The sequence below is a fragment of the Myotis davidii genome, unplaced genomic scaffold (assembly GCF_000327345.1).
Source record: "Myotis davidii unplaced genomic scaffold, ASM32734v1 scaffold266, whole genome shotgun sequence".
Lineage (NCBI taxonomy): Eukaryota > Metazoa > Chordata > Mammalia > Chiroptera > Vespertilionidae > Myotis > Myotis davidii.
Genome location: NW_006300032.1, coordinates 3,728,089 through 3,751,403, shown reverse-complemented (window position 1 = coordinate 3,751,403; position 23,315 = coordinate 3,728,089). Strand labels below are relative to the sequence as shown.

General features: G+C 38.7%; 1 protein-coding gene across 3 annotated transcripts in view; it reads right to left on the bottom strand.

Annotated features, from left to right (window-relative positions):
• MAP7 (microtubule associated protein 7) overlaps nt 1-23,315 on the bottom strand; it is a 124,989-nt gene that overhangs the window by 11,488 nt on the left and 90,186 nt on the right. The window contains exons 4-14 of one of the 3 annotated variants that reach the window (XM_015572075.1): nt 20,719-20,829; nt 15,408-15,521; nt 10,610-10,737; nt 8,575-8,690; nt 7,786-8,069; nt 5,592-5,814; nt 4,351-4,522; nt 4,035-4,136; nt 3,401-3,451; nt 3,236-3,293; nt 587-689 (exon numbers count right to left, since the gene is read on the bottom strand). In XM_015572075.1, the coding sequence (XP_015427561.1) occupies nt 587-689; nt 3,236-3,293; nt 3,401-3,451; nt 4,035-4,136; nt 4,351-4,522; nt 5,592-5,814; nt 7,786-8,069; nt 8,575-8,690; nt 10,610-10,737; nt 15,408-15,521; nt 20,719-20,829 (1,462 nt within the window). Of the gene's footprint in view, nt 1-586; nt 690-3,235; nt 3,294-3,400; nt 3,452-4,034; nt 4,137-4,350; nt 4,523-5,591; nt 5,815-7,785; nt 8,070-8,574; nt 8,691-10,609; nt 10,762-15,407; nt 15,522-20,718; nt 20,830-23,315 lie in introns of all 3 variants that reach the window. The other 2 variants (XM_015572073.1, XM_015572074.1) reach the window with 2 other exon arrangements.

Here is a 23,315-nt window from a genome sequence, read left to right as displayed (position 1 = left end):
ATTATGTTATTAGCTACAGCTATGACTGCTCCCACTTTTCATTTTTGAGTGGGCTCTTACGATGTTGTCGATATAAATGCAAGGAAAGAGAAAGGCAATCTTTCAACACATGATTGTTGACTGTTACCAACTGTTTGAATCTTCAATAAACCCTACTACTACTAACATAGCATAAGAATTACTGGTATAGAAATTAATTTTACTATGGGACAAACACTGCCTCATTAAATATTATAGTAAAAATACAGCTGTTATATACCATTACAGGGTGTGCATATGGTCTAGATCATGTTAAATATAAACAGAGAAAAGTAAATTTTTTCTTGTAATTTTCTTTAATAGTCACACAAAACCCTCACTATCATATTTAAAGATGCCAAAAAAATTTTTTTTTAATATTTTCCCTTTCTCACAGAATTACTAACTCAACCAAAAATTAATGAACCTAGATAAAAATGAATCCTAATGTTAAAACTCTGAAATCCCATCAGGCCAAGGAAATTCTGCTGGGACTGGGTGGGGGTTAAAAACAGTAGTGTCTGTCCTAATGCATATCAGTTAAAAAGGCCCCAATCGCTTGACTCACCTTTCCACAGTCACTGTTGATTGGTGTGAGGTAACCATATGTGGGCTGGCTGCTGGGTCTCCATTTCCTGGAGAGTTCATCATACCGGGAAGTGCAGAGACTGCTGGACGTGGCAAAGAAGATGGAACAAAGGGTTATTCATACCCTACTGTCAAACCCACACCCCAGGAGCGAGAATGCCTGACTCTGGCACTGGCTCTGCTAGTTATCAGCTGTGTGACGTTGGGCAAGTGACAAACTCTCTGCCTCAGTTTCCTCACGGATAGTGCCTACCTCATAGGCTACTGTGAGAAGTAAATGTATTAACACATGCCAAATACTCAGAATGGTTTCCGGCACATAGTAAGTGTGAAAACCAGTGTTATTACTTTTGCTTGCACTAACTTGACTCTGGACAAAAGGTATGTAATACTGAAAGCAAAGCAATTGATGACGGCTGCAGTAAGCTGACTTGATTAGACTGTCGCTGAACATCTTTACTGAAGGATTTGTAACAAAGGACCGTGAAATACCTTCAGTGATAAAAAATATGCTTTAAAACTCAGTTTGGTTCTAGTCACACTTAGAATGTCAGGGATTTCATGAACATTACCTGACTGTGCCGCCTTGTTATTCAATGTTCAATGCCAGAGTCCAGTGTAAGTCAGCAATATTGACGACTGACTCTAAAACTGGGGACAGGGTTACTGGACATCTGGTAAACCTTCATAGAGGGCAGAGTTGCAGGGAAATGTGTGGCAGTTGATGGCTTTAGTTTGCTGTGAGAGAATAGCTGAGATAATTCTAAAGAAGTGTTACTTCAACAGCCTGGCACAAATTCAATAACACTGTCAGCGGTACAAAGAGTCTGAATACTGAAGTAAAGAAGTGATTGCTAACTTTAAAAGCTGCCAACATTTGCAAAGCTGGTAATAGGCAGCTTCGGAGAAGACTTCGGATGGGTCTGTAAACTCACCTGCCTGCCCGCCTACCCTAGAATTCTCTTTGGAGTACTGGTAACACCGCTCAGCCCTCAACCAGATGTGGGACCAAGAGAGGAGAAATACTAGTTAGCCAGATAATCCAGGCCTCTTTTTAGTGGTATTAACTCAAACCAATTTTTTATGAATATTAATAAATAAAGATATAACAACTGACAAGTTTAACCTTCCTTCTTGCCTTTTGTTCATTCTCGGATTGAGGTATAAAGATTACTGAAAGAATTGATAAAGGAACAGCAGGGAGGGGAAAGATGAAGAATTAACAATAGGGAGCCAGGCCATGCACATACTATAGCATCAGCCCTCAAATAATCCTGAGCTGGTGCAATTTACATCCTGGTACCCTCATTCTGATGGCTCACTGGGTGCTATGCCTACTTACAGCCTATATGGTACAACATTCTCGAAGACACCTGCTAAAAATGCAATGGTATAAATATCTAACCACTAGGGCTACTCTCCAAACAAATATAATTAGGGCATCTTTAACAGAACATGAAAACCCCACCATAAAGCAATTATGACCAGAGTAACTGGGTAGTTTCTATTGAAATAAAACCTAATTCCACGATACAAATATTTTACATTTGAAAACCCCCAGAACTGACAGAGAATGTTTTTTCACCTAAATAATTTCACTTGATCTTTACTCTGATCTTGACAAACAAACAGAAAAAGAAACTGAGGTATCTCTGGCCCTTTCTTTTCATATTGATATTAAAGATGAGGAAAGAGGAAGACTTGAGTGAAGAGCTATGCACAACTACCCGTATGTACAATCATGAAAACCACGTGGGGTTGTGGAGGGAACAGAATTAGCAGCTGGTGACTTGGATTCCAGCTGTGCAACCTGGCCTGTCATGTACTGTGCATGCCCCTGGGAGGTAGGGACCTGCCTGTCTTGGTCACACTGAAACCTAGCACCTACTACTGGGCCTGGTGCATAGCAGGTCTGTTGATGCCAAGAGAAAGCACCTCTCCCTCACAAGGCTGCAGTGGAAATTCAATGAGCAAATGCATACAGGATGTACCTGACACAGGAAGGGCATTTAGTAAATACTAACTGAATCTAAGTACTAAAACACTAAGGTTATTTTTACTTAAACCAAATCTGGTTTAAAATCACGAAGAAATTAATCTGTCTATACCATATGAATAACTTTCTAATGAAACCTTACCAGATTTTTTTAATTTTAACTCTATCCTGAAGTCAGTACTAAAATAAATACTATTTAAATTCCTTTTTGAGACTTGCCATAAGTACAATTTGTCAAAAATATGTATATTTAAATGAAATTTAATTTTGTAAATGCAAAAAAAAGTTTGTGTGTACACATATATACATAATATATCTACCTATATAGCCATATATAGGTATATATATAGATATATACAAATCTATACACACACACACAGATACACAGAAGACTAAAATGATTTAAGATATTAAGTAGTTCATTTGTGTATAAACAAATGTGAAAAAACATCATCCAGAAATGCTAGAGAGAGTTTTACACAGGGAAAAATGTGTAGACTAGATGACATACACCTGAGCTTCTGTGGATCAATTATATCTTTTTGTTTTTTTTAGTCAACCAATGACCATCTTGACCTCTAGAAAGTCAATTCAAAAATTCTATATTTGAATTGAGTTTTTTGAAATAAATACCTGTTCCTCCAGTGAGAGCTCCCTTGGCGATATCTCCATTTCTCTGATCAACAGTTTTCTACCAAAGAAAATAAGGAAAAAGACTTTTTAATGTCAAAGTTACAAGTGAAGTAAAGAAAAATAAAATAAGCCATTAAGAAGAGCTAAAAATGGCCATCTCAATACCTTATCTGTAGCTTCTGTTCTCCTGGTTCTTTTCATAATCTCCTCAAGTCGCTATAAGAAAGGAAGAATTGAAGGAACAGATCAGATATAGGAAGAAAGCTGGCCTGGCACATTTCCCTTACTAAGCAAATAGCCGGTCATTAAAACACACCTGTTATTTTGAAAAATATAATGCTCCCTGCTTTGTCTTAATTGGAGTTATTCCAAAATGTTAGAACTGCCTTAAACCATATGAATCGGACCTAACTTTTTGAAGGGTGAACTATAAATGGTGATTTCTTTGGAGGAAATTTTAAAAAAAGATTTATTATATTTTTATTGATTTCAGAGAGGAAGGGAGAGAGAGAGAAACATCAATGATGAGAGAGAAGCATTGATCGGCTGCCTCCTGCATGCCCCCCGCTGGGGATCAAGCTACAACCTGGAACCATGACTCCTGGTTCATAGGTTGACGCTCAACCACTGAGTCACGCCGGCGGGCTGGAGGAGGTTTTTAATATTGAGAGTTACTTTAGTTTATCCGGAATGGGCAGAACACGTTTGTTTTCTGATGGCAATAAGCTAGTCTCCAGATCTTTAGATGGCTTCCAGTCTAGAAGGAATCAGGGCCCGTAGAGTCCCGGGTTTCCGCTACCTTCTTTCTCTCCAGGCGCTCCTGCTCTTCTCTCTGGAAATGCTTCTCCCGTTCCTGCCGGGCCTTCTCTGCTTCCTCACGAACACGAGCTTCTTCTTCCTTCTAGAAACAAGAAGTGGGCAGGTGCTTCTTACAAACAGGCTGGTCGGTCTGCTGCCCCAGTCTCTCGGGGCGCCCAGGGAAGCAAGAGAACAGGTGGACAAAGTGCAGAAAATGAGAGCACGCACAAGACTCAGAGCAATTCTAACGGTCCACTGCCCATGTTCCTCTGCTCATCGGGGATGACCCCTGCCCATCCGGTGCCCTGGAACCCCACCTGCTTCTGCAGACGCTCCGCCTCCTCCCGCTCGCGCTGCTCGCGCTCCTCCGCCTGCCGCCGCAGCTGCGCGGCCCTCTCCCGGGCCTGCTCCGCTTCCAGCCGGCGGGCTTCTTCCTCCCGGCGACTTCTCTCTTCGGCCACCCTTTGAGCCAACTCCTCTCTCTTTTGTCTGGAGAAAGAGAAGAACAGAACAAAGACATGTGAGGGGAAATCCTGGGAGAGAGGGGCTCCGGAGTATGGCTACTGCCTGGACACTTGGTTCAGAGTCTGGCAGCAAAGTCCCCACGGGATGCATTCCCTGCTGTTCAGAGACAAACTGTGAAGCCACCTTACTCTTCCTCATCTTCCCAGTCTTCCGTTGCCTTGTGGCAAAATGCAACCGTGTATATGTGGGAAAGAGCTGGCTTTGTAAAAGAATCTGCAATTTATCTCTAAAGGCTGAAACTTATTTGAGGCTCCTTTGTCCCCCCTCCCCCCAAATCTTTGTCAATAAACAAAGGTCAGGATGTTCTGTCCCAGGACAGGAGGAAGACGGCCTATGTGCACATCCTGTCGGGACCAAGCTCCAAGACAGCCCATCCTCCCAGGGTGCAGTTCTGCTTATTTGAAGAACAATTCTGTTGACATTAGCCTTACTAGCCCCAGAAGGAGAGCAACTAAGCAAACTGTCCCTGCAATACTGTCTGGCAGGCAATCACCCGGCACTAACTATCTCTCCCAGCCACCCTCTAAGAGGACTTCTATCTAGAAAAAAGAAAACATGAACTTTTACTATTCAGCTTTAAAATGATAATTAGAAAGGTAATGAAGAAATATGGAGATTAGATATATGTTAAATAAGCAAACAAACCCGGCCTTGTACAATTGTATCTCTACTGTAGCTCTAAGTATGTAAATATATATGTGTGTATATACTTATGTATGAAAAAATATAACTAACTGCACACTATTCACAGAGACTAGAAAGGATTATTCAAAATCGACAAAATTATTGAAAACTGGTGAAGATTGTGGATTTTTTTTCTTTAAATCTTTCTTCATTAATGCTGTTGTATTTGTTAGTATAATAAGAAAATGCGATTTTAAAAAATCAATAGTTACAGGAACACCAGGTAAGAGTAAGTCGGAAATAGTCCCGTTCACCTTTCTCACTGCTACCACCTCTTCTCTCACAAACTGAAGACTGAATCCAAGTTATCAAGGTGTCCCCATATCACTTAGCAATGCCACTGCCTTACCTTTCCAGCTCTTCCCTCTCCCTCTTTTCCCTTTCCTCCTTCTCCCTCTGCTCTCGGGCCAGCCGCCTCTTCTCAGCTAGCAGCCTTGTGGCCTCTTCTGGGTCGGTGGTGCCTGCTGAGGTCTTGGGAGAAGCACTGGCAGTCACAGTTGATGATGGTACTGGGACTGTCGCTGGGGCGGAGGCCGGAGTGGGGGCTGGGGCCGGAGCTGGGGCTGGAACAACTGTAGAAAAAGATATAAGGAGAAAACCAATTGGAAACAAAACCCCAAAAACAAAACAAAAACTAGCAGTCTCTACACCCCAGACCTAGAATTCATCATTATAAAAGGGAATGTTTATTGCCGTGTGTTCTCACGGTTTCACTGTATTCTATCCGTAACCAAGCAACAGATAACAAAAAGCTGCATGTGTATGTGAGACATCCAACAAAGCTGACACTTTTCAACAAGTCTAATTTTTATACAAGTTAAATCAGTTAAGAACATGTGTCATGTCGAATGTGTACTGAGCATAGAGCCTCACATTAGGTTCTGTGGGAAGTTATACCCTGAGTAAAAAGAAGGTGAGATCTTCCATTTGCCTTTGATTAAAATGTAAAAATCCCTCTCTTTAGTGACTGTTCCTCACTAGAGGACTATAGCTGACCATCCTCAGCATCCATGCCACGAGCCAGACTCAGGCCGGGAAGATAAGACCCAATGAAGATGTCCCTTTTGTCTACTCAGAGCTGTGTCCAGGTGGGAGGCAGGAGGAGCCAAGGGCCACTTGAGGAGCTGGCACTCCTATACCTTACACATCCCGGTCCTCACTGTCAATCCTGATGCCAAGATGCAGGATGGGAGCAGAAGTTCTCTGACCTTATTCAGATGCAGGAAAATGACCTAGAGAGCTAGCACAGCAGGCAGTACCACAGAGGCCCCGCGAGGAGTGCGCTCCTGGCACCGACCATTCCAGACGCTCCTGTCAAGATTTACATTTCTCCTTCCACACCCACAGGTTTTTCTTAAGCTCAAGACTCTCTTTGGCCTTTCTCTTCTCCTTTGCATGCAAACACTGGACTCCTCCATTCTCTAACAACCCTATTCGTCTTGAGCCATCAATTCTTTCTTTGCTCCTACCCTCAATCTTCAAATTATCTTCAAATTAAGTGTTAAGGAGAAAACTTTTGAATAAAGACAATTTTCAAACTTTTAAATATCATCTGGTTAGCTGGGAAGAGATGAGATCCACTGGATCTTCTGGAAAAAAAAAATTCTAACTTCTGTCAAACACATGAGCTAAGCCAGGGGTCCTTAAACTCCAGAAGCACAGGAATAGGATAACTGTCCACTTTGTATTTTACCTGGCAATCCTGCACAGGAGTCACCTGGAGAACTTAGTATCTTTTTGAGTCCTTGGATCCCCCACATATTCTGATTCAGTAGGTTTGATGTAGAACCAGGCTTCTGAAGTTTGGAACGTCATAGATATGGTGGTTTAAAAATATCTGCACAAATTCTGTGACAATCCTCCCTTTAAATGGTGGAGACTAATCGCCTCCACTTGAGTGTGGGTTGAACCTAGGGACTTGCTTTCAATGACCAGAACATGACAGAAATAGTGATTTTTGTGTCTCCTAAAACTAGGCGTAAAAGATACTGTGGATTCCTCCTGATTCTCTCTCTTAGATCACTCAGCTTATGGAAAAGCCAGCAGAGCAAGCAGACAAATTGTGAGGACATCCAGCAACCCAAAGGGGAGGCTCACATGGCATGTGGCTGAGGCCAGCTGCCAATAGCCACGTGCATGAGCCATCCTCCAATAATCAGGCTAAGCTGCTTCCAGATTTCTGACCGAGGCTCTGTGTGATATAAAAATTGTTGATTTAAGCTGCACAGTGTTAAGATAATTTGTAACACAGCAACAGATAACACAAGTAATTCTGATGCTGGTGCTCTGAAGACCACATTTTGTGAAAATAATAAAGGAATTAAAAACCATAACTGAATTAATATGCTATGGCTCATCCAACCGTAGGGCTTTGGATGTACAATTCTACTTTCTTTATAGGTAAGAAAACTATACTTAAGAAAAGGTCCCATAATTGGCCTCAGAATAAAATTTCTAATTCCCCAAAAGGGGGATAAAAAAGGCAGGAGAAAAGGGGAAGGAGCAAGTAACCCATATTCCACCACAAGTGGGTTGATTCTTACCAGAGGCATCCTCTGATTCCCCAGCCGTCCCCTCTTCAGCTGTGGCTTCTTCCACCTTCACTAGAGGTATTCGACCCTTTAGTGGGGGCTCATTGGCAACTTTCTGAGGTTCCTTCTCGGGGTCTTTTCTCTCAGGTTCCACCCTGACTTCCCTCTTGACAGGGCGGATGTTGCCAGGGGATGGGGGCCGGACCTGAGCAGGGGTAGCTTTGACTGGTCCGGGAGGCAAGGAAGATGTAGGTCTGGGTGTGCCAGGCAAATGAGGAAGGGACTTGGATGGGAGCCTGGGAAACAAACACACAGCATGAAGAGGAGGGAACATGCCAGAACAGGCTTGCCAGAATCTCCATTCCCCGAGCCCCTCATCATATAATACGGAAAAGAAATGAAGGTATTTAGCCTTGTATATTTGTCTTTTATGTGACAAATGCAGAAATATTCACGTTAAAGGCCCATACCAGTTTTCTTTTTTTTTTAGAGTTCAAAGTAATGGTTTATTTTTTATTGTTTTATTGCTTAAAGTATTACAAAGGGTATTACATATGTGTCCTTTTCCCCACTGCCCTTGACAATCCCCTGGCTTTCCCTACCCCCCAGTGTCTTATGTCCATTGGTTATGCTTATATGCATGCATACAAGTCCTTCCTCCTGCTCCCCAACCCTAAGAAACAAATGTTATTCCCTAAGTTAAGGTCAAACCGTGTAGGGGGAACAGCTTCCTTTCAGGGGACAGAGATAACCACTTCTCCAGCATGGAGCAACCCCGCCAGCCTCTTCCATGCCACTTACCACAGTCGGGGGGAAGCTGGTGATCTGGCTTTGGGATGAGATGGAGACAAAGCCCTTCGGATGCCGGATGTGCGGTGGAAGGGTACGTTTTCTCTCTCCCTTTCTCTTTTATGGCCCTAAGTTCAGAGAAACACAATAATTAGATTTTTCCCCCATGCGTCAGACAACTCAACTCAGGGTATTCAGCAATGGAGCTGCAATCCATCGAGTCCCATTTTAGATATTTTCTAACCTTCCTTATATATCTCCATTCCACCGCAAACAAAAGGCCTGTGTTAGCTTTAAAGCAAACATTATACTAAAGCCACATAATGTGATACTAATAAGAAGGTTCTTGATGTGTGATTTGGATTTACATTTGTAAGAAAAAAAATACACTTATATTTTTAGAAAGTACCTGTACTTTGTGTCTAAAATTACTGGGAGCAAATAATCTGGTTTAACCCACACAAATGTCAAAATAGAAGTCACTTCCAGTCTCCCCCACCACAATTTTTAATTAAAATACACTTTATATCTTTAAATTCTTTAACACTTTTCTGGAACATACCATAGCTCAATCTTTTTTTTTAAATTTCCATGTCAGCTATATCAGACTTTAATTAATATTTTTATATGGATGTTATAGTAACAAGTTCTTACTCACTTAGTGTCTTTCTGCTCTTGAAGAAAAAGTCAGGTTCAAGGTGAGGAATTTTAGCTATTTTTAGTTGTCTTCACTAGGGACGAAAATGTAATCTGAGGGTGGGCCAATACATCAGCCCTCCTCTGACTGACAACCAGGGATCCAGCCAGAGAGATGACGATTAGAACACTTGTCTGGATTTCCCTTCGCCCATTTCAGCTTAGGAAAGGTGTCATCTCTCTGGCTGGATGAATTTCATCACCTGTACCTTGATAAGACAGTTATCAGAGAATGAAACTACATATACAAGTGTACACTACTCAGTATTATTTTTAAAAAACTGAACCAATTTTTTCTTTCCTAAAACTGACCTCCTTTTAAATTATCAAATCATCTTAAAGTGGTAGGGGAGCAGTGGGAAACCAGTTTGGAAAACGGCTCAATACTTGATATAATACCCTCCCAGGCAGATAGATGTTTTTATCCTTTCATTGATCTTGTACCCAATCGATCACTCGTTTGGGTACCACACATATAAAGGTGCTCTCGATTCTTATCCTGATCTGAGTAAATAGCCAGTGGTCTGTACAATAATCTTTCTTGTTAACACTTTCCATAAGGCTAAAGTGGAACTCCTGCTCATGTCAATGATCTGGACAACTTCCCAGCAAGACAATTAGAGTTAGGTTTAAAATACAAATAACCTCTAAGAGAGACAAAACAAACAGTTTCTCAAGGCAGCACTGTCCAGTAGAATCTTTTGTGGTGACAAAAATGTTCTAAGTCTATGATGTCCAATATGGTAGCCACTGGCCACATTTGGCCATTTGAATTTGGTCTAAATTAATTAAAATTAAATAAAGTTAAAAAGTAAATTCAGTCTCACAAAACGTATTTCAAGTGCTCAATTATAGCCATTTGAATTTAGATCTAAATGAAATAAAATTGAAAGGAAATTAAGAAAACAATTCCATTTATGATTGCATCAAAAAGAACAAAATACTTAGGGATAAACATAACCAAGGAGGCGGAAGACCTATATACTGAAAACTAGAAGACACTGCTGTCAGAAATTAAGGAAGACACAAATCAATGAGACAACATCCTGTATTCATAGACTGGAAGACTTCTTAATAGCAAGGTATCACTTTTATGCAAAGTGATCTACAGGTTCAAAGCAAACCCTATCAAAACACAATGTTATTTATTTTTTAGAAATAGAAAAGTTCACCTTAAGTTCATATGGAACCTCAAGGGACCCTGAATAGCCAAAACAATCTTGAAAGGAACAAAGTTAGAGATCTTACACTTCTAATTTCAAAAAATATTACAAAGCTATGGTAATTAAAAGTGTCCACTCTGCACAAGAAATAGCACAGATTTGCCTGGTCATCCCCAAAGGCTACTCACCGCTGTGCTGTGAATAGTCCTCCTTCGCGCAGAGCCATCGGGCGGTGTTACTAAGAATTTTGTTCGATCCATCGGATTTCTAGAGTGTGTAGCTTTGTAGGGCATGATGTTGATGGGGCTGCAAGATGCTGAACGAGGACAAATGGGGATAACTAGGGTGCAGGTGATTGTTTTACACACAAGAGTGCCAGAGGAGCAGTTGAAGGAAAGCCAAAAGCAGGTTCAGGAAAAGGAGCAAAGCGGAGATAGAGAGAAAAGCAGGGAGAAGATGTTATTACCTACAGGTATCCAGGCCCTCATACTCAACTCTCCTCACAGTCCTGTCAGTTTGTGGTGTGTCCAAGAGGAAGGCATGTCCAAATGAAAAATCTGGAATATATAAGCTCTTTGGCTATTTAAATACTGATTAAAGAAATAGATGTAATCCAATAATTATGGAATGCAATGGCCTTATATTCCTATAAACTCAAGGTTTTGGAAAATGCTACATTAATGAAAGGTAATTTTTATATAAGGCCTGCTTTATAATCACATTTTTCCTAATTAGCTTTAAGAGTGAACAAAAGGTGGAAAGACAAGAAGCAAGAAGCAAGCAAGCAAGCGACTATTTCAGGAGTAAAGTTCAATAGGCAGTGGTTAAACAAAAAAAAGCAACTGAATTTTAAAAATGTTAAATGACCAAGTCTTACCAGGTGTTAAGACCTGTTTGAAGGATAACTAATAGTTTCTAGAAAAAAATTCTGTGAATGTTTTATCTATTTAAAGTCAAAATCAAATGCATGCTTGTGGATTTTCCCAGAATCCAAAGCATTGAAGGTTCATAGCAAGCAGCAGCAGACTGTATGGGGAAACAGCATGTCATCATTTAAAATGGTGAATAAAACACAAATATGTTAGGATTGCCAAAAATAAAGTTGAATCATGCATAGCTTTACAGTTGTACCCAAAATGGAACATTTTTTTGAAAAATCACAAAGTTTCTGACCATTCACCTTCAAAGGAACACCGTCATTAATCAAGGGATTCTGAGCAATGATGGTTTAAAGACATTCATTCAGACAATAAATACTGCAGAGGTATCTAAAGTGTGGTACTAAGGTTCCAAGGCTCATTTTCAGATATCATCCAGAAACCTTGTTCGCCAGCAAAAAAAAATAAGACAATTAAACATGACCACTGAGGAGAACTGTAGGTAGTGAACTGCTGTAAACATGGTTTTATCCGATTCTAGCCATGGTACAACTCTTTAAAGAGACCATTCATGCCAGCTGAATATACCAGTATTAATAAATTAAAAACTCAAAAGTTTACAAGTCAAATTTGGGGTCATCTTAATTTCAGAGTTAGGGTTTAAAAGTATGTTTATTTTAGTTTAACCTATAGACAGAACGTGGATCAGATTGCACCTTTCACCAAATGCCTGGCAGGATCTCCCGGTTATCAATGGCCAAGGCAGTAAACGGACTGGAAATTGCATTCTCTTTTTCCATTATCTGAACACAGAGCTCTATTTCTCCCGGGTAAACAGAAACATTTTGCATTCCCTCAGCTCTCCTGAAAAGAATATGTGTGTCTTACTTGGGAGTTGACACAGAGCTTTGTTTCAGATCTTAATGGCAAAAGAAGATTTCTCTGTATTGTGAGGAAGGAGGACCTTCTCTCATTTGGTTTATTGTGATCACAGGGGAAATAATTTGAAAATAACCTTTCTCAATGCCAAGGCAAAGCATTTGCATTTCCCAGACAAGGGAAGAGTTCATTAATGTAAAACTCTTCCAAGCCAATCAAATATATTTAGAAAATAACATCCTGGCACAAGGCACTTCTGTAGGATTCATGACCAGGAGAGGCACACATTGCCTAGGGCATGACCAGAGGGCCACTAACCGTGCTGGGGGATCAAGAAACTCTAGACTAGACAACAGCCTTGCTCTGAGGCCATAGGTCTGACACTGAAAAAGGAATAAAGCACAGAAATATGATTTCTTTTTCCGCTAGTGAAAAACAGTTATTTTGGGGGGTATTTATGGAGCAATTTTGAGACCATCCTGGATGTAAACCAATCTCATCATGCCTCCAGTTTATTCTTTATTATGGTGCCGGGGTAACATTAATCAAAGGATGAAAATGTCTTAAACCTATCAGTGTAGTTTACACTAAAATCTTCAAATTCAATTGTTCAAGGAACATTGCCTGGCTAAAATAAACACTATAAATTCCTTCTAAGGATATTACATTTCATGAGCTTCATTGTTGTTCTCGATAGCAACTACTGAAAAACCTGAAACTTTAAGTCAATTATTCTAATACTCTTGCTCTTCTGAAAAAATAGTAAGAGCAATCTTAGTTGTCTTCCCCACTCTCCCAGAATGCTCTCCTTATCTCAAAGTCAATTTGTTACACGTGAAAATTCTTCTATAGAAAGTCTTCCACAATATCTGTATTTTCTCTATCCTTGGTAGCAAGTGTGCCTTAATTTAAATCATTCAAGATTTTCTATATGAAAAGATGGGTGAAGAGAAAAGATAATGCAATTCAAGTGGTTGGAGTGTGCATGGAGAATAGAAAAATTACATAATAGAATAATAATAATATTAAATTATTGAGTGCCTACTATGTGCAGGCACTATTCTAAGCATTTTACATGTATTAACTCTTTTAATCCTGAGCTCTAATAATCACAATCATTTAAATGTATTTTTTAAAATGGGCATGGAAAAGTAAACCCAAAGCAGTAGGTACAAATGAGATTCTGATTTTCAGTTCTCAACTGCTCTCATGGCTTGTTCTGGAAGTTTGCAATCACTGAACATCTTAGGGGTGACTATTTTGATCTACTATTGTAACCCTGGCTCTAGATGTAGGTCATCCTCTTGCCAATGGCAATTAGATATAAGATGAACTCAAAGGGCAACACTAAAATGGGAAGACAAGAAAGAAAAACCAACGAGAGTAGACAGAAGAAGTATTTTTGACAAGATATATGTAAGAGATGTTTACATATGTAATTTCATATGGAAAATTTTAGAAATCAACAGTTTTGGTTCATTAAACATAAGCTGTACTGATGCAATAACAAGTAACAGCGATCTAAGGAATATATTAATGAAACAGGCAACTCAAGGAAAGGCTATACATTGCTTCAAACTAAAGTAAATTAAAGAAATGAATCAATCTGTGACAAGGAGAATGGAAAAGTTGCAAAGTAAAGAAGAACCAGTTAGGAGGTAAAAAGCACCTGGCTGAACATAACAATGAAGAAGGAAGGTGGGAAGATGGGTGGGTAGAATGGGTGGAAAATGAGGAAATGGTGTTGAAAAAGACTAGAGGAAGAGTGAAAGAATTGACAAAAGTTAGTGATGACAGAAATAGCAAACAAAGACAATTTTTCTAGCTGCGATGCGAGGCAGTATTTTAGTATGAAAATATACAATATGGAGATTCATAAGCATGATAGCCATAAACTATTATTTAGATCCTATGAAAGAAAACTGAAAAGCAGTGTTAGAGGTTCTTCAATTAGCTGGACCTAAAGAAAAACTTATATAAAAGTATTCCATTCACAGGCATAAAAAAAGAAAAACTATCTTGAAATAAGGTATACTTTTTCCTCCAGAAAAATCTCAGATGTAACATGACAGCTGACAAGTTACTTTACAGAAAACACAGAACACTGTGGTCCAGCTAGTTGAATGCACAAGGTACACAGAACATCACACGGGGTGCCAAGGATGGAGGGTAAGCTAGTTTAAGGTCCAGTCTACTGATTTCCTAAGTGGCTCTGGTAAATCACTTTCGTTACTGGGTTCCACAGGCAGGTGCTGGGTATGCCTGAACATGCTTTCTCGACTATCTCCCAGGGGTACTGTGAGAATTAGTGTTGATATTAGCTCATTGGAAACCAGAAATGAAAGACATCATAAAACCAAGAATTAGTATTTGTAAGTGAAGAGGTTCGCAGAGGCAAAGTGTCTTTTAAAGGGAATTTTGTGAAGAGGCTATGCAATTCCTTAAGTGCCAATGATGAGGGCTAGTAGACTGGTTATATTGATACACCAGCTGTGCCCAAAGATAGCTGGGAATATCTAAATCAACTCACCATGTGATGTTGCCAAAAGCCTAATACGTATCTTCCAGCTAGATACATGGAATTAATTGGCCCATTCAGGCATGTTTTGCATTTCAAAAAAGTAAAGGAGTTATAATTAATTATAATAACCAGTACTTGGTGCATTTTACATACTATATTTTCAAAGTATGTAACAATTAAGAACACTATAATTAGCCTTCTCCACAAATCTTAAGAGTTTTGGAAGGGTACTCTTCCAAGTTGACATATAAAAGACTGGCACAGGAGTGTAAGTAACCAGCCTACAGCCACGTTAGGAAACTATGCTTAAATCGGCTCGTGCTTTGATTTTATCCCCAAGTCCACGTTAGTATATTAAATTATTTCTGCCTCTGATCATTGGCTTAGATGCAAGGGCAGAAAGAAAGTTAGGGAAGGGACAGGTCTTTCTGGGAATGTTCTGAATGGACAGAAGTATCTCACCACAGGGAGGGGACCCTTTGTCTGCCTGACATCTGGTGTCCAGATAAGATGCTAAGAAGGATGCGAAGAGGAAACAATGCCAGGGGCTTGAAACCAACACCAATAGACACATTTCCAAAGCTATTCCACCCGGAGGAGAGAGAAGTACACATTGGGAAAAACGAAGATGTGATCAGATGGAGGCTCAGATATGCTTCAAAAGGAGGACTTGACGGCCCCAGGAAAGGTGCACCTTGACAGTTTTACCTGCATCTCCAGACAAGGCAGCTGTGCTTTTACTCCTGGCCAGGAACGAGTGCGTCGGCGTCAGCAGTCTGTTAACAACGCTGCTCTCCCATGGGCTGAGCTGCAGGCGGCGAGCTAAACGTCACCACATAAGCAAGATGTTAGAAGCATTCCTTCCAGGGGCAAGAGGGTGCAGAGCATCACACCTATCGCTTCCACATGCCAGCCTTCGAGAGAGACGGGCTCTCTGGCGAGGACAGTGGGTGAAGAGGCAGGGCTACAGGGACCCTACCCATAGGAGCCGTTATTCTATGGCATTGCCATTCTGCAAAGGTTCATTTTGTGGCAGGCTCTATATTAGTTTTATGGATGCAGTTTTCGCTAACCACCCTCCTATAAGCAGTCAACAGATAACACAAAAGAAATGTTATTTCCACGACAGGTTTGGCATGTGTTACCGACTCCAGTCATACCTATCTGCCGTCTGCCCTTATCTGGATGGGCAGTGGACTGCTGGCACACCTCGGCCAAAGGAATTCCTAAGTACCCTGAATAATCAGCGCCACCAGCAGCCATGCCAGCTTAATGCAAGACTGGATTTATAAGTAAATAAAGAGAGAAAGGTCTCCATTACATGTTGATAGATCTCCATGAATTGTGACTCAGGTAATTGGGGGAAATTAAAGATAATAAAACGGAAGAGGACTCATGCACAGTTCTGTATAGAATTTCCTTTTGACTTTTCCATTCAGCAAAGTCGGGTTCTTTCAGGTCCCTGTTTGACAGCAACATAAAATTTTGGGGGAGCGTAAGGGTAAAGTTGAAGCAAGATAAAATTAAACAGAAAAGCCAAAATCCAATAGAAACATAAATTGGAGATTGCTAGTTGGTGTGAAGAATCTGGAAGGTCAATTTAAAATAATGTAATGAAGTATGGTCCCAAATTACATTGGGGCTTGGCAAGCCCACTGTTAGGAAATGCACGCCAATCATAAATTACTTTGCTTAGGTTAGCTTCCATTGATGGCCCATGAAAATACAGAGGCTACTTTCTAAAATTCCAGGAAAGAAGTCTACAAAAACCACTCAAGCGATAGCATATCTTTATTTTAGAACACATTTCCAAGTGACTTATAAAAGATTTTAAAACTGTCTAAACCTGGCAAGGCCATTCTGTTCCTCACGGTAAATAGCAGGTACAAGTAAGTCTCTTTGCCTCGGGAGCAGTCGTTCTTATAACAATCTTTTATATGACATGTTTGAAATGAATGGCATTTATATTCTAGGAAAGTAGTTTTAGTCATTAGAAGCCATCCAGTGTTACATGTGTTACAGAAAATATTTGCTTCTATCTCGAAGAGGTACCAACTTCCAATAAGAACCTTAATTATCTGACTTAAAAAAAGAATGACTATTTTGATCAAGGCTCTGGTGAATTTCATAATCAGTGAATTGTTTATTAGGTTTTTCTGGTTATTTGGAGAGCCTTCATGGTTAAATGAAATCTTAGCTAACAGCAAGACATTAACAAAAAGATCTGTTACAAAAACCAATGTAATAGGTACAGAGGTAGTATAATGTACATTGAGAAACGTGCTAATTACAAATTGTAGTATGGTAGTGTATGTGCGCTTTGTGTATCAACAACAAAAATATTGTAATCTAGAATTACGATACATCCACAGAAGATCAATGGGGAAAAAGATTAGGATTAAATTAAAATCTTCACCAGAACTCTATTTTTAGTAGATGAGAAAGGGGAGAAGAGATGAATGCTTCCTTTTTTAGATAAAATAGAACTGCCGAGATGGTTTATCATTGAAAAGACATGTCCCTCTACCCTACTCCTTCATTAAGTTCAATTACTTAATTTCTGTGCATCTTTAAGGCATCAACCAAAATTTGCCTCAAATGAAGATTAAAAACTCTCTTTGACTTGTATTTAAAGCACATCCGAAGAGATTAAAGCTCTGACCTAGGAATGAATGATTTGCTAAGAGATACATGTTTCCTCTTCACCTTCACAACTATGCCCTGAGCAAAAGAGAGACAGATCTCTTCCATAAGGTAACTTTTTTAGTAAAGGTATGGACAGGAGAGTGAGTTTATGTTTTTTGTTTTATTTTTTCACTTAGAGGGGCCTGATTTTAAGGTGATAAACTCTGGAATGAAGAGATATTAATTCTCATGAAATAAAGTATTGATGCTGTTTATGCACTTAAAAATGAGATTCTGACAATCCTTATAATAGACCACCCGGACCAGGGAGGCAAACAAACATGCTAGATATTTGCACCTGCATATTCCCCATGAGCAGAAAACCACTATTCGGTTCTCGATGATGGAGAAACCAGGGAAATGTTGCCAGGTCCTGATTTTTCATTAAAAATAGAAAACCTAAATGATATATTCCATTTTTAAAATGATGCCAATTAATTCAAATGAAAAAAAAAAAAAGAACAAATCCTTTCCTCAGGTCAGGCAGAACATGCCTGTGGGCAGAATTCAGTTTGAGGTCTACCACACCATGTCCTCTGTCCTAGACTCTAGGAAAAAAAAATGTATAGACTAATTTTAAGCAAAGAGTAGGTGACTTCATTTTTACTTTTTAAAAAAAACCTCCTTACTATTTGCCCTTGAGAAAAAAGCTGGCTAAGCAGGTAACTTAAGTTAATAAGAAATACACATTTTTAATGTAAAAATTTCCAGTGGCAATAGTCACTCTATTGCAGCAATTATAGAAATCTTTGGTAGTCAGGGGTTTCCTTTTAACTCGGGTCATTTTATCAGTCTATGCTGCTATATTCAGGTGTGATAATCAAAATATTTAAAAACTGGTAGGACATGGATGCCACTCATTCGCTCTGGAGGACCTGGGGAAGCACAGCTTGGGGAGGTGAGTACTTACCAACTGGTATGAAAATATTTCAGTATTTTTAATAACCAGTACAGCATTCCAGCTGAATATCAACCTTGAGAATATCAGAGCCTCAGTTTAATACCAGCTCCCAGGCTTGTACTGTGAGGTTGAGAAAGCTCAAACCACCCCTAGTAATGGTATATAGATATAACCTCTAACAGATTAGTCTGTAAAAACCTCTACTTCAGTAATTTAATAAAAATGCTTTTTAATTTGATGATAAAGCATAACCAACTTTTAAAAGTAGCATAAAATAAGCTAAGTAAGTTACTTAAATTTTTAAATTAGGAAGTTCAAATTCAGAATTTCTATTCTTTTTAAAAGACCCAGATTTTTCACTGTCCTCTTGAGAGTTTTGCTTAACTTAAAAAAAACTGCTTCCTGGACCTAAAGGAACCCCTGGATGACCCAAATCTTCCTTTAGGGTCAACCTTATCTCTTAGATCCAGAAACTTTTTGATAAATGGGAAAAAAACAGAACTCCCCAATTTAGCGTCTCCCTCCTATCCTATTGGTCAGCTTAGTATTCAGTTTTATAAGCCTGTACCATGATTCAAGGGGCAGTTTCCTGGCCCCAGCTATGACTTGTTTATTAAACTTCCCTTGACCCTTAACCTTTCCCAAAGGAAGAATGCACAGAGTCAGGGTTGATCTTAGGAAGGGCATCCATGAAGGTAAAACCTGAAGATGCAGTGTAGCAACATGGGTTAGGAGCTGGTGATCACTATTCTAGTCCCTCTTCTCTAACAGTCAGCCTCTAGGATACTGGTTCAGGCCCTGCACCTCTTCGGGACTCTTACCCCAACTAGAGTAGAGGAGTCACCCAACAAATTCCCCCAAGTTCTAAGATTCCCCCCCCCTTTTTTTTTAAAGAATATCCCTTCAGATATTATCATGCAGAACCTATAAAACATCTTATTTCTAGTTGACTCAGCACTGTCCTTCCGAGGAAGTGTGGACAGGATGTTGTCTGGCTTACTGCCCACCTCCCACTCTCAACCTTACCCCAATTTAGCTGTGGACTGTAGGAAGCAGTATGCAAGGTTTAACTTAAAAGTAGTGTAAAATCCCAACTGTAGCTTGTCTGATATCCAGGTTCCCCAAAAGTATGAAATTAGAGTAAGTGACCAGCTCCAAAGAAAAGAAGAATAGACAACTGTAAGAATAGCATTCACATGCTATATTTTAGGTTATATTAGGAGAAATGAGTTTGAAAAGAAAGGCTATTTATGAAAGGAATGTTAATTCATAATACTTTATAAAAGGCTTCTAATTTGACTACATGTCTAATACTGATTTAGGCAAATTAGGTTAAAGAGAAAAAAAAAGGAATGGTTTAAGTTAAAAGGCAAGAACAGGAAGTTGTTCAAACATTTACTGTATTAAGAGATTAGTTATAAAACAACATCAGCACATAGAATATTGTACATTATGACACCATAATTTTTATACAATATAAAATACACAAATACACATACACACATACAGAACATGCACACATTACATTCTTTTTCAATACTACTAGTATAAACACTGAACCTTTCCCCATCAGTTTCTTAATAAAGCACTTAAAGTAACCACAACTTGTTACTTTTAAAGACTATGTATTTTTATATTGCACAATAATTTTTTTGTTTTGTTTTTTAATTTAAAATCATTTTAATTATGTAAAACAAGTAGCTTATCTTAAAAGTTTGGTTTTTCCTACCATGATATATAAAATATGTAAAATAAAACTTTCATTTAATAAATAACATTCATGTACTGTAAATCCATAAGATGAATAAAACTCAAAATTAAAATAAAATGTTAATTGGAGGACTATGATTATTAAAATTTTTAGGAGGCGTCACTGATGATATTCTTGAAGTTAGGCCAAATCCCTTAAGAGTAAATGAATGGAAACCAAAAAACCAGTCACACACACACAAGAAATGCGGCAAGAAAGGTTTGGTTAAATGAGAAGTTAGCAAAATGAAATCTACTAACATGAATCAATTAAGTTTTTTTTTTAAAGAAAATCAAAGACTGGAATTTCCAAAGTACAGATGAAAAGTCAAAGACAGTATGATTGAAGTAAAATAAATGTTCATAACAAAGATTAGTTGCATGTTAGTGGATAAGTGGGTGATTTCTGGAGCTGTAAACTCAGTTACTAAAGAGTCGAGAGAAGCACCGCTTTCATCACTGCTAAATGCAATCATTCAGCCAAGTTCTAAAATGAGAAATGTTCTTGTCGCAAGGAAAATGCTGCTCAGCCGTTTATTGCTTTTTTATTCTGAAGTTTTTTTCTTCCTATTTAAGAAACGCAGGGAAAGCAACTTCAGATGCTTATTTTTATCTGTAAACATCCAGAAAAAAAAGCATTAAGTAAATAACAGAACACTTTTTTTGTTTTCCTTTTGACTGTACCTCTATCTGGAGAATTTAGTAAAGTTGCAGATGAAGAGGAGAGCCGCTTGCTAATGACGGGATCAACATGTTTCGAAAGATTCATGGTGGAAACTGACCGCCTGTCTGGATCTAAAACAAATGGAGATAATGCTAATTGACAGCCAGCATGCAGGATTGCAATTTCCTAGTTCGCTGAAGGAAGGGAAAACTAGGACTGGATGCTTTCAGCTCTATCCCTAGATCTTTCGTGATAGCACAGTTTTCCAAGTGGACATTTGCAAGGTAACTTAAAGGGTAGAAATAAAATTCATTTTTCTTATGGGATAAAATAAATATTCAGCTCACCAGTTTGTCAGCCAGGGAAATTCAAGCGTAATGTTACAATATGAGGAATGAAAGCCAGTGGAAAGCAACTAAAACAATGGAGGCAGACTGTGAAGCAAAGAGAGAACCATACATGTGACAGCCTTTATAATTTCTTGAAGAAGGAGCAATGGGGTAGACACAGTGCTGGTAAAATAGAAAGCAAACACTAGAAGGCAAAGAACACCAGGTTCTGTGTATCTGCTGATAGCTTGGCTCCCAGGTCATTTGCAACCAGGGCATGAAAGTTCATTATAGGAAAACACATTAACAAGAAAGAAGAGGAAACACTATAGCATTTCTATTTAAAAAGTCTGCTAATAACCATGTCTCTAAGCCTAGAACATAGAGTTTAATATGGTTTGCAAAGGTAGAAACAGCCCACAAACTTGCCTGACAAAACAGACGGTCATAGAAAATCAGAATTCCTTCCTTTAAGTATATTAACAATATTGTTCATCCTGCCGTTGAGTAATTTTAGAGCAATTCTTAAAGTTCAAGTCAGAAGAGAAATAGCAGTCATTTAAAAGGCAAAAATCAACTCTATTAGTTTGCTGTCTGTATAGTGGAGCCAAGTTGTAACAATACTCGGTAGCATAAATCGTAGTCCCTGAATAAAATTGTGTACATTAAAAGTTTAAAAAATCTCATTATATTTATTTAGGAGGCAGGTAGATGTTCTATATATAATAGCCAAAGGAGAATGGGTTTTTTTTGGCCATATTTTGTTTTATTTTTCTATTGTTCACATCTTCTAAAACCAAAACAAACCAAAATATTCCTTGTGGGAGAAAGGCTTTCAAAACCTAGTTGCTATTGGTCTAACTAACCTTGTAGTACAAATTTTACAGTAAACTTTTCCGAACAGAATAACCATTTTTGGCCATTAGTTACAGCAAGTCTTCCACCAGCATCAGACATTTCTATCTCCTACTGGGGCTCATTTTATGGTTGAAGCATTTACTTATTAAAAAAATCCAAACATCATTTCTGTGACTCAAATTTATTTATACTTAACTGATGGGCCCTTCGGGTGTTCCTAACAAAAAGATTCAGGATAAAATGTCAAAAGGAACACCTTAATTATGAGGTTCAAGCGCACAAGGGAGGATAATGAAAGATATTTCCAGTGATTTTATAGCAATACATTTTCTGATATTGCTGTATATGTTAAGCTCTAATTAAAGGAAAATTGTGTCTACATGTAGGTCTAGCCTGCATGGTTAAAATTATGGGGGTATAATATGTATTTATTACATTATTTTATACATAATAAGATAAGTTTTAATAATTTCTTTTTCTCATTGAACCAAACACAAATTCAAGAAAGGATTTTTGACGAACTGGCTTAAACAGTACAAAGTTTACAAGCCAGTGCTAGTTGATGTGCGAGCAGTCAGACAACACACTGATTTAATCTGATTAAATTTAATTTCCAGGACCTGTTTGTTGGTCATGAACACTGAATGAGAACCACCAGGAGTCAGGCATTGCTGTGTAGTAAGGGGTATTCAAAATGAGGGAGGTCTGGTTGTTGCTCTCGAGGTCACAGTAGACCACTTTGACCTTTGAGAATTTTGGTATATTCCCATTATTTCCAAACTTCTCTCGTCTATGTAGCAGCAATGTTCTCTCATCCACAGCCCTTGTAAAAACGAATTTTATCCAACAGTTTACATTCTCTTGCTCTGAGTGACAGTACTAACGGTCATTTACTGAACTCTGAGTGCGAGGGAACTTTATTTCCCTTCAAAGAAAATCTGTAACAGTATACTTCTGCCTACACATGAAAAACAAAGCCAAGTAAAAGAAAAAACAGTAAAGTTATAAAAATATGTACCATGACAGCTTTTCTACATGGAACACGTGTATAAAACTATCCCTAGAGTGAAACATCACCCGTAAATGATCCTAATGATCACAGATTTGACAGGTGCCCCACCAAAAAAGAGCCAAGAAAACTGCTTTCAATTGTGATTCACTCTGACAGGAAAGGAAATTGTGGTAATATGATTTTAGACTTTTTTTTTTTTTTTAACATGAAGGGGTTATAGAAAATACACTGAATGTTAGGAATGAAAGAGAATAGAGAAACAAACAAAAAATCCATTAACATTTACTAGTAGATTACAACTACAAGTGGCTGCACAAGGATGGAATGGGGGTGGGGAGGGGAAACCAAACTGGATGTGCTTTGATCCCAGGTAATTTATTCGCTAAAAAAATTTTTTTAAAAGTTTTATCTTAAAAAT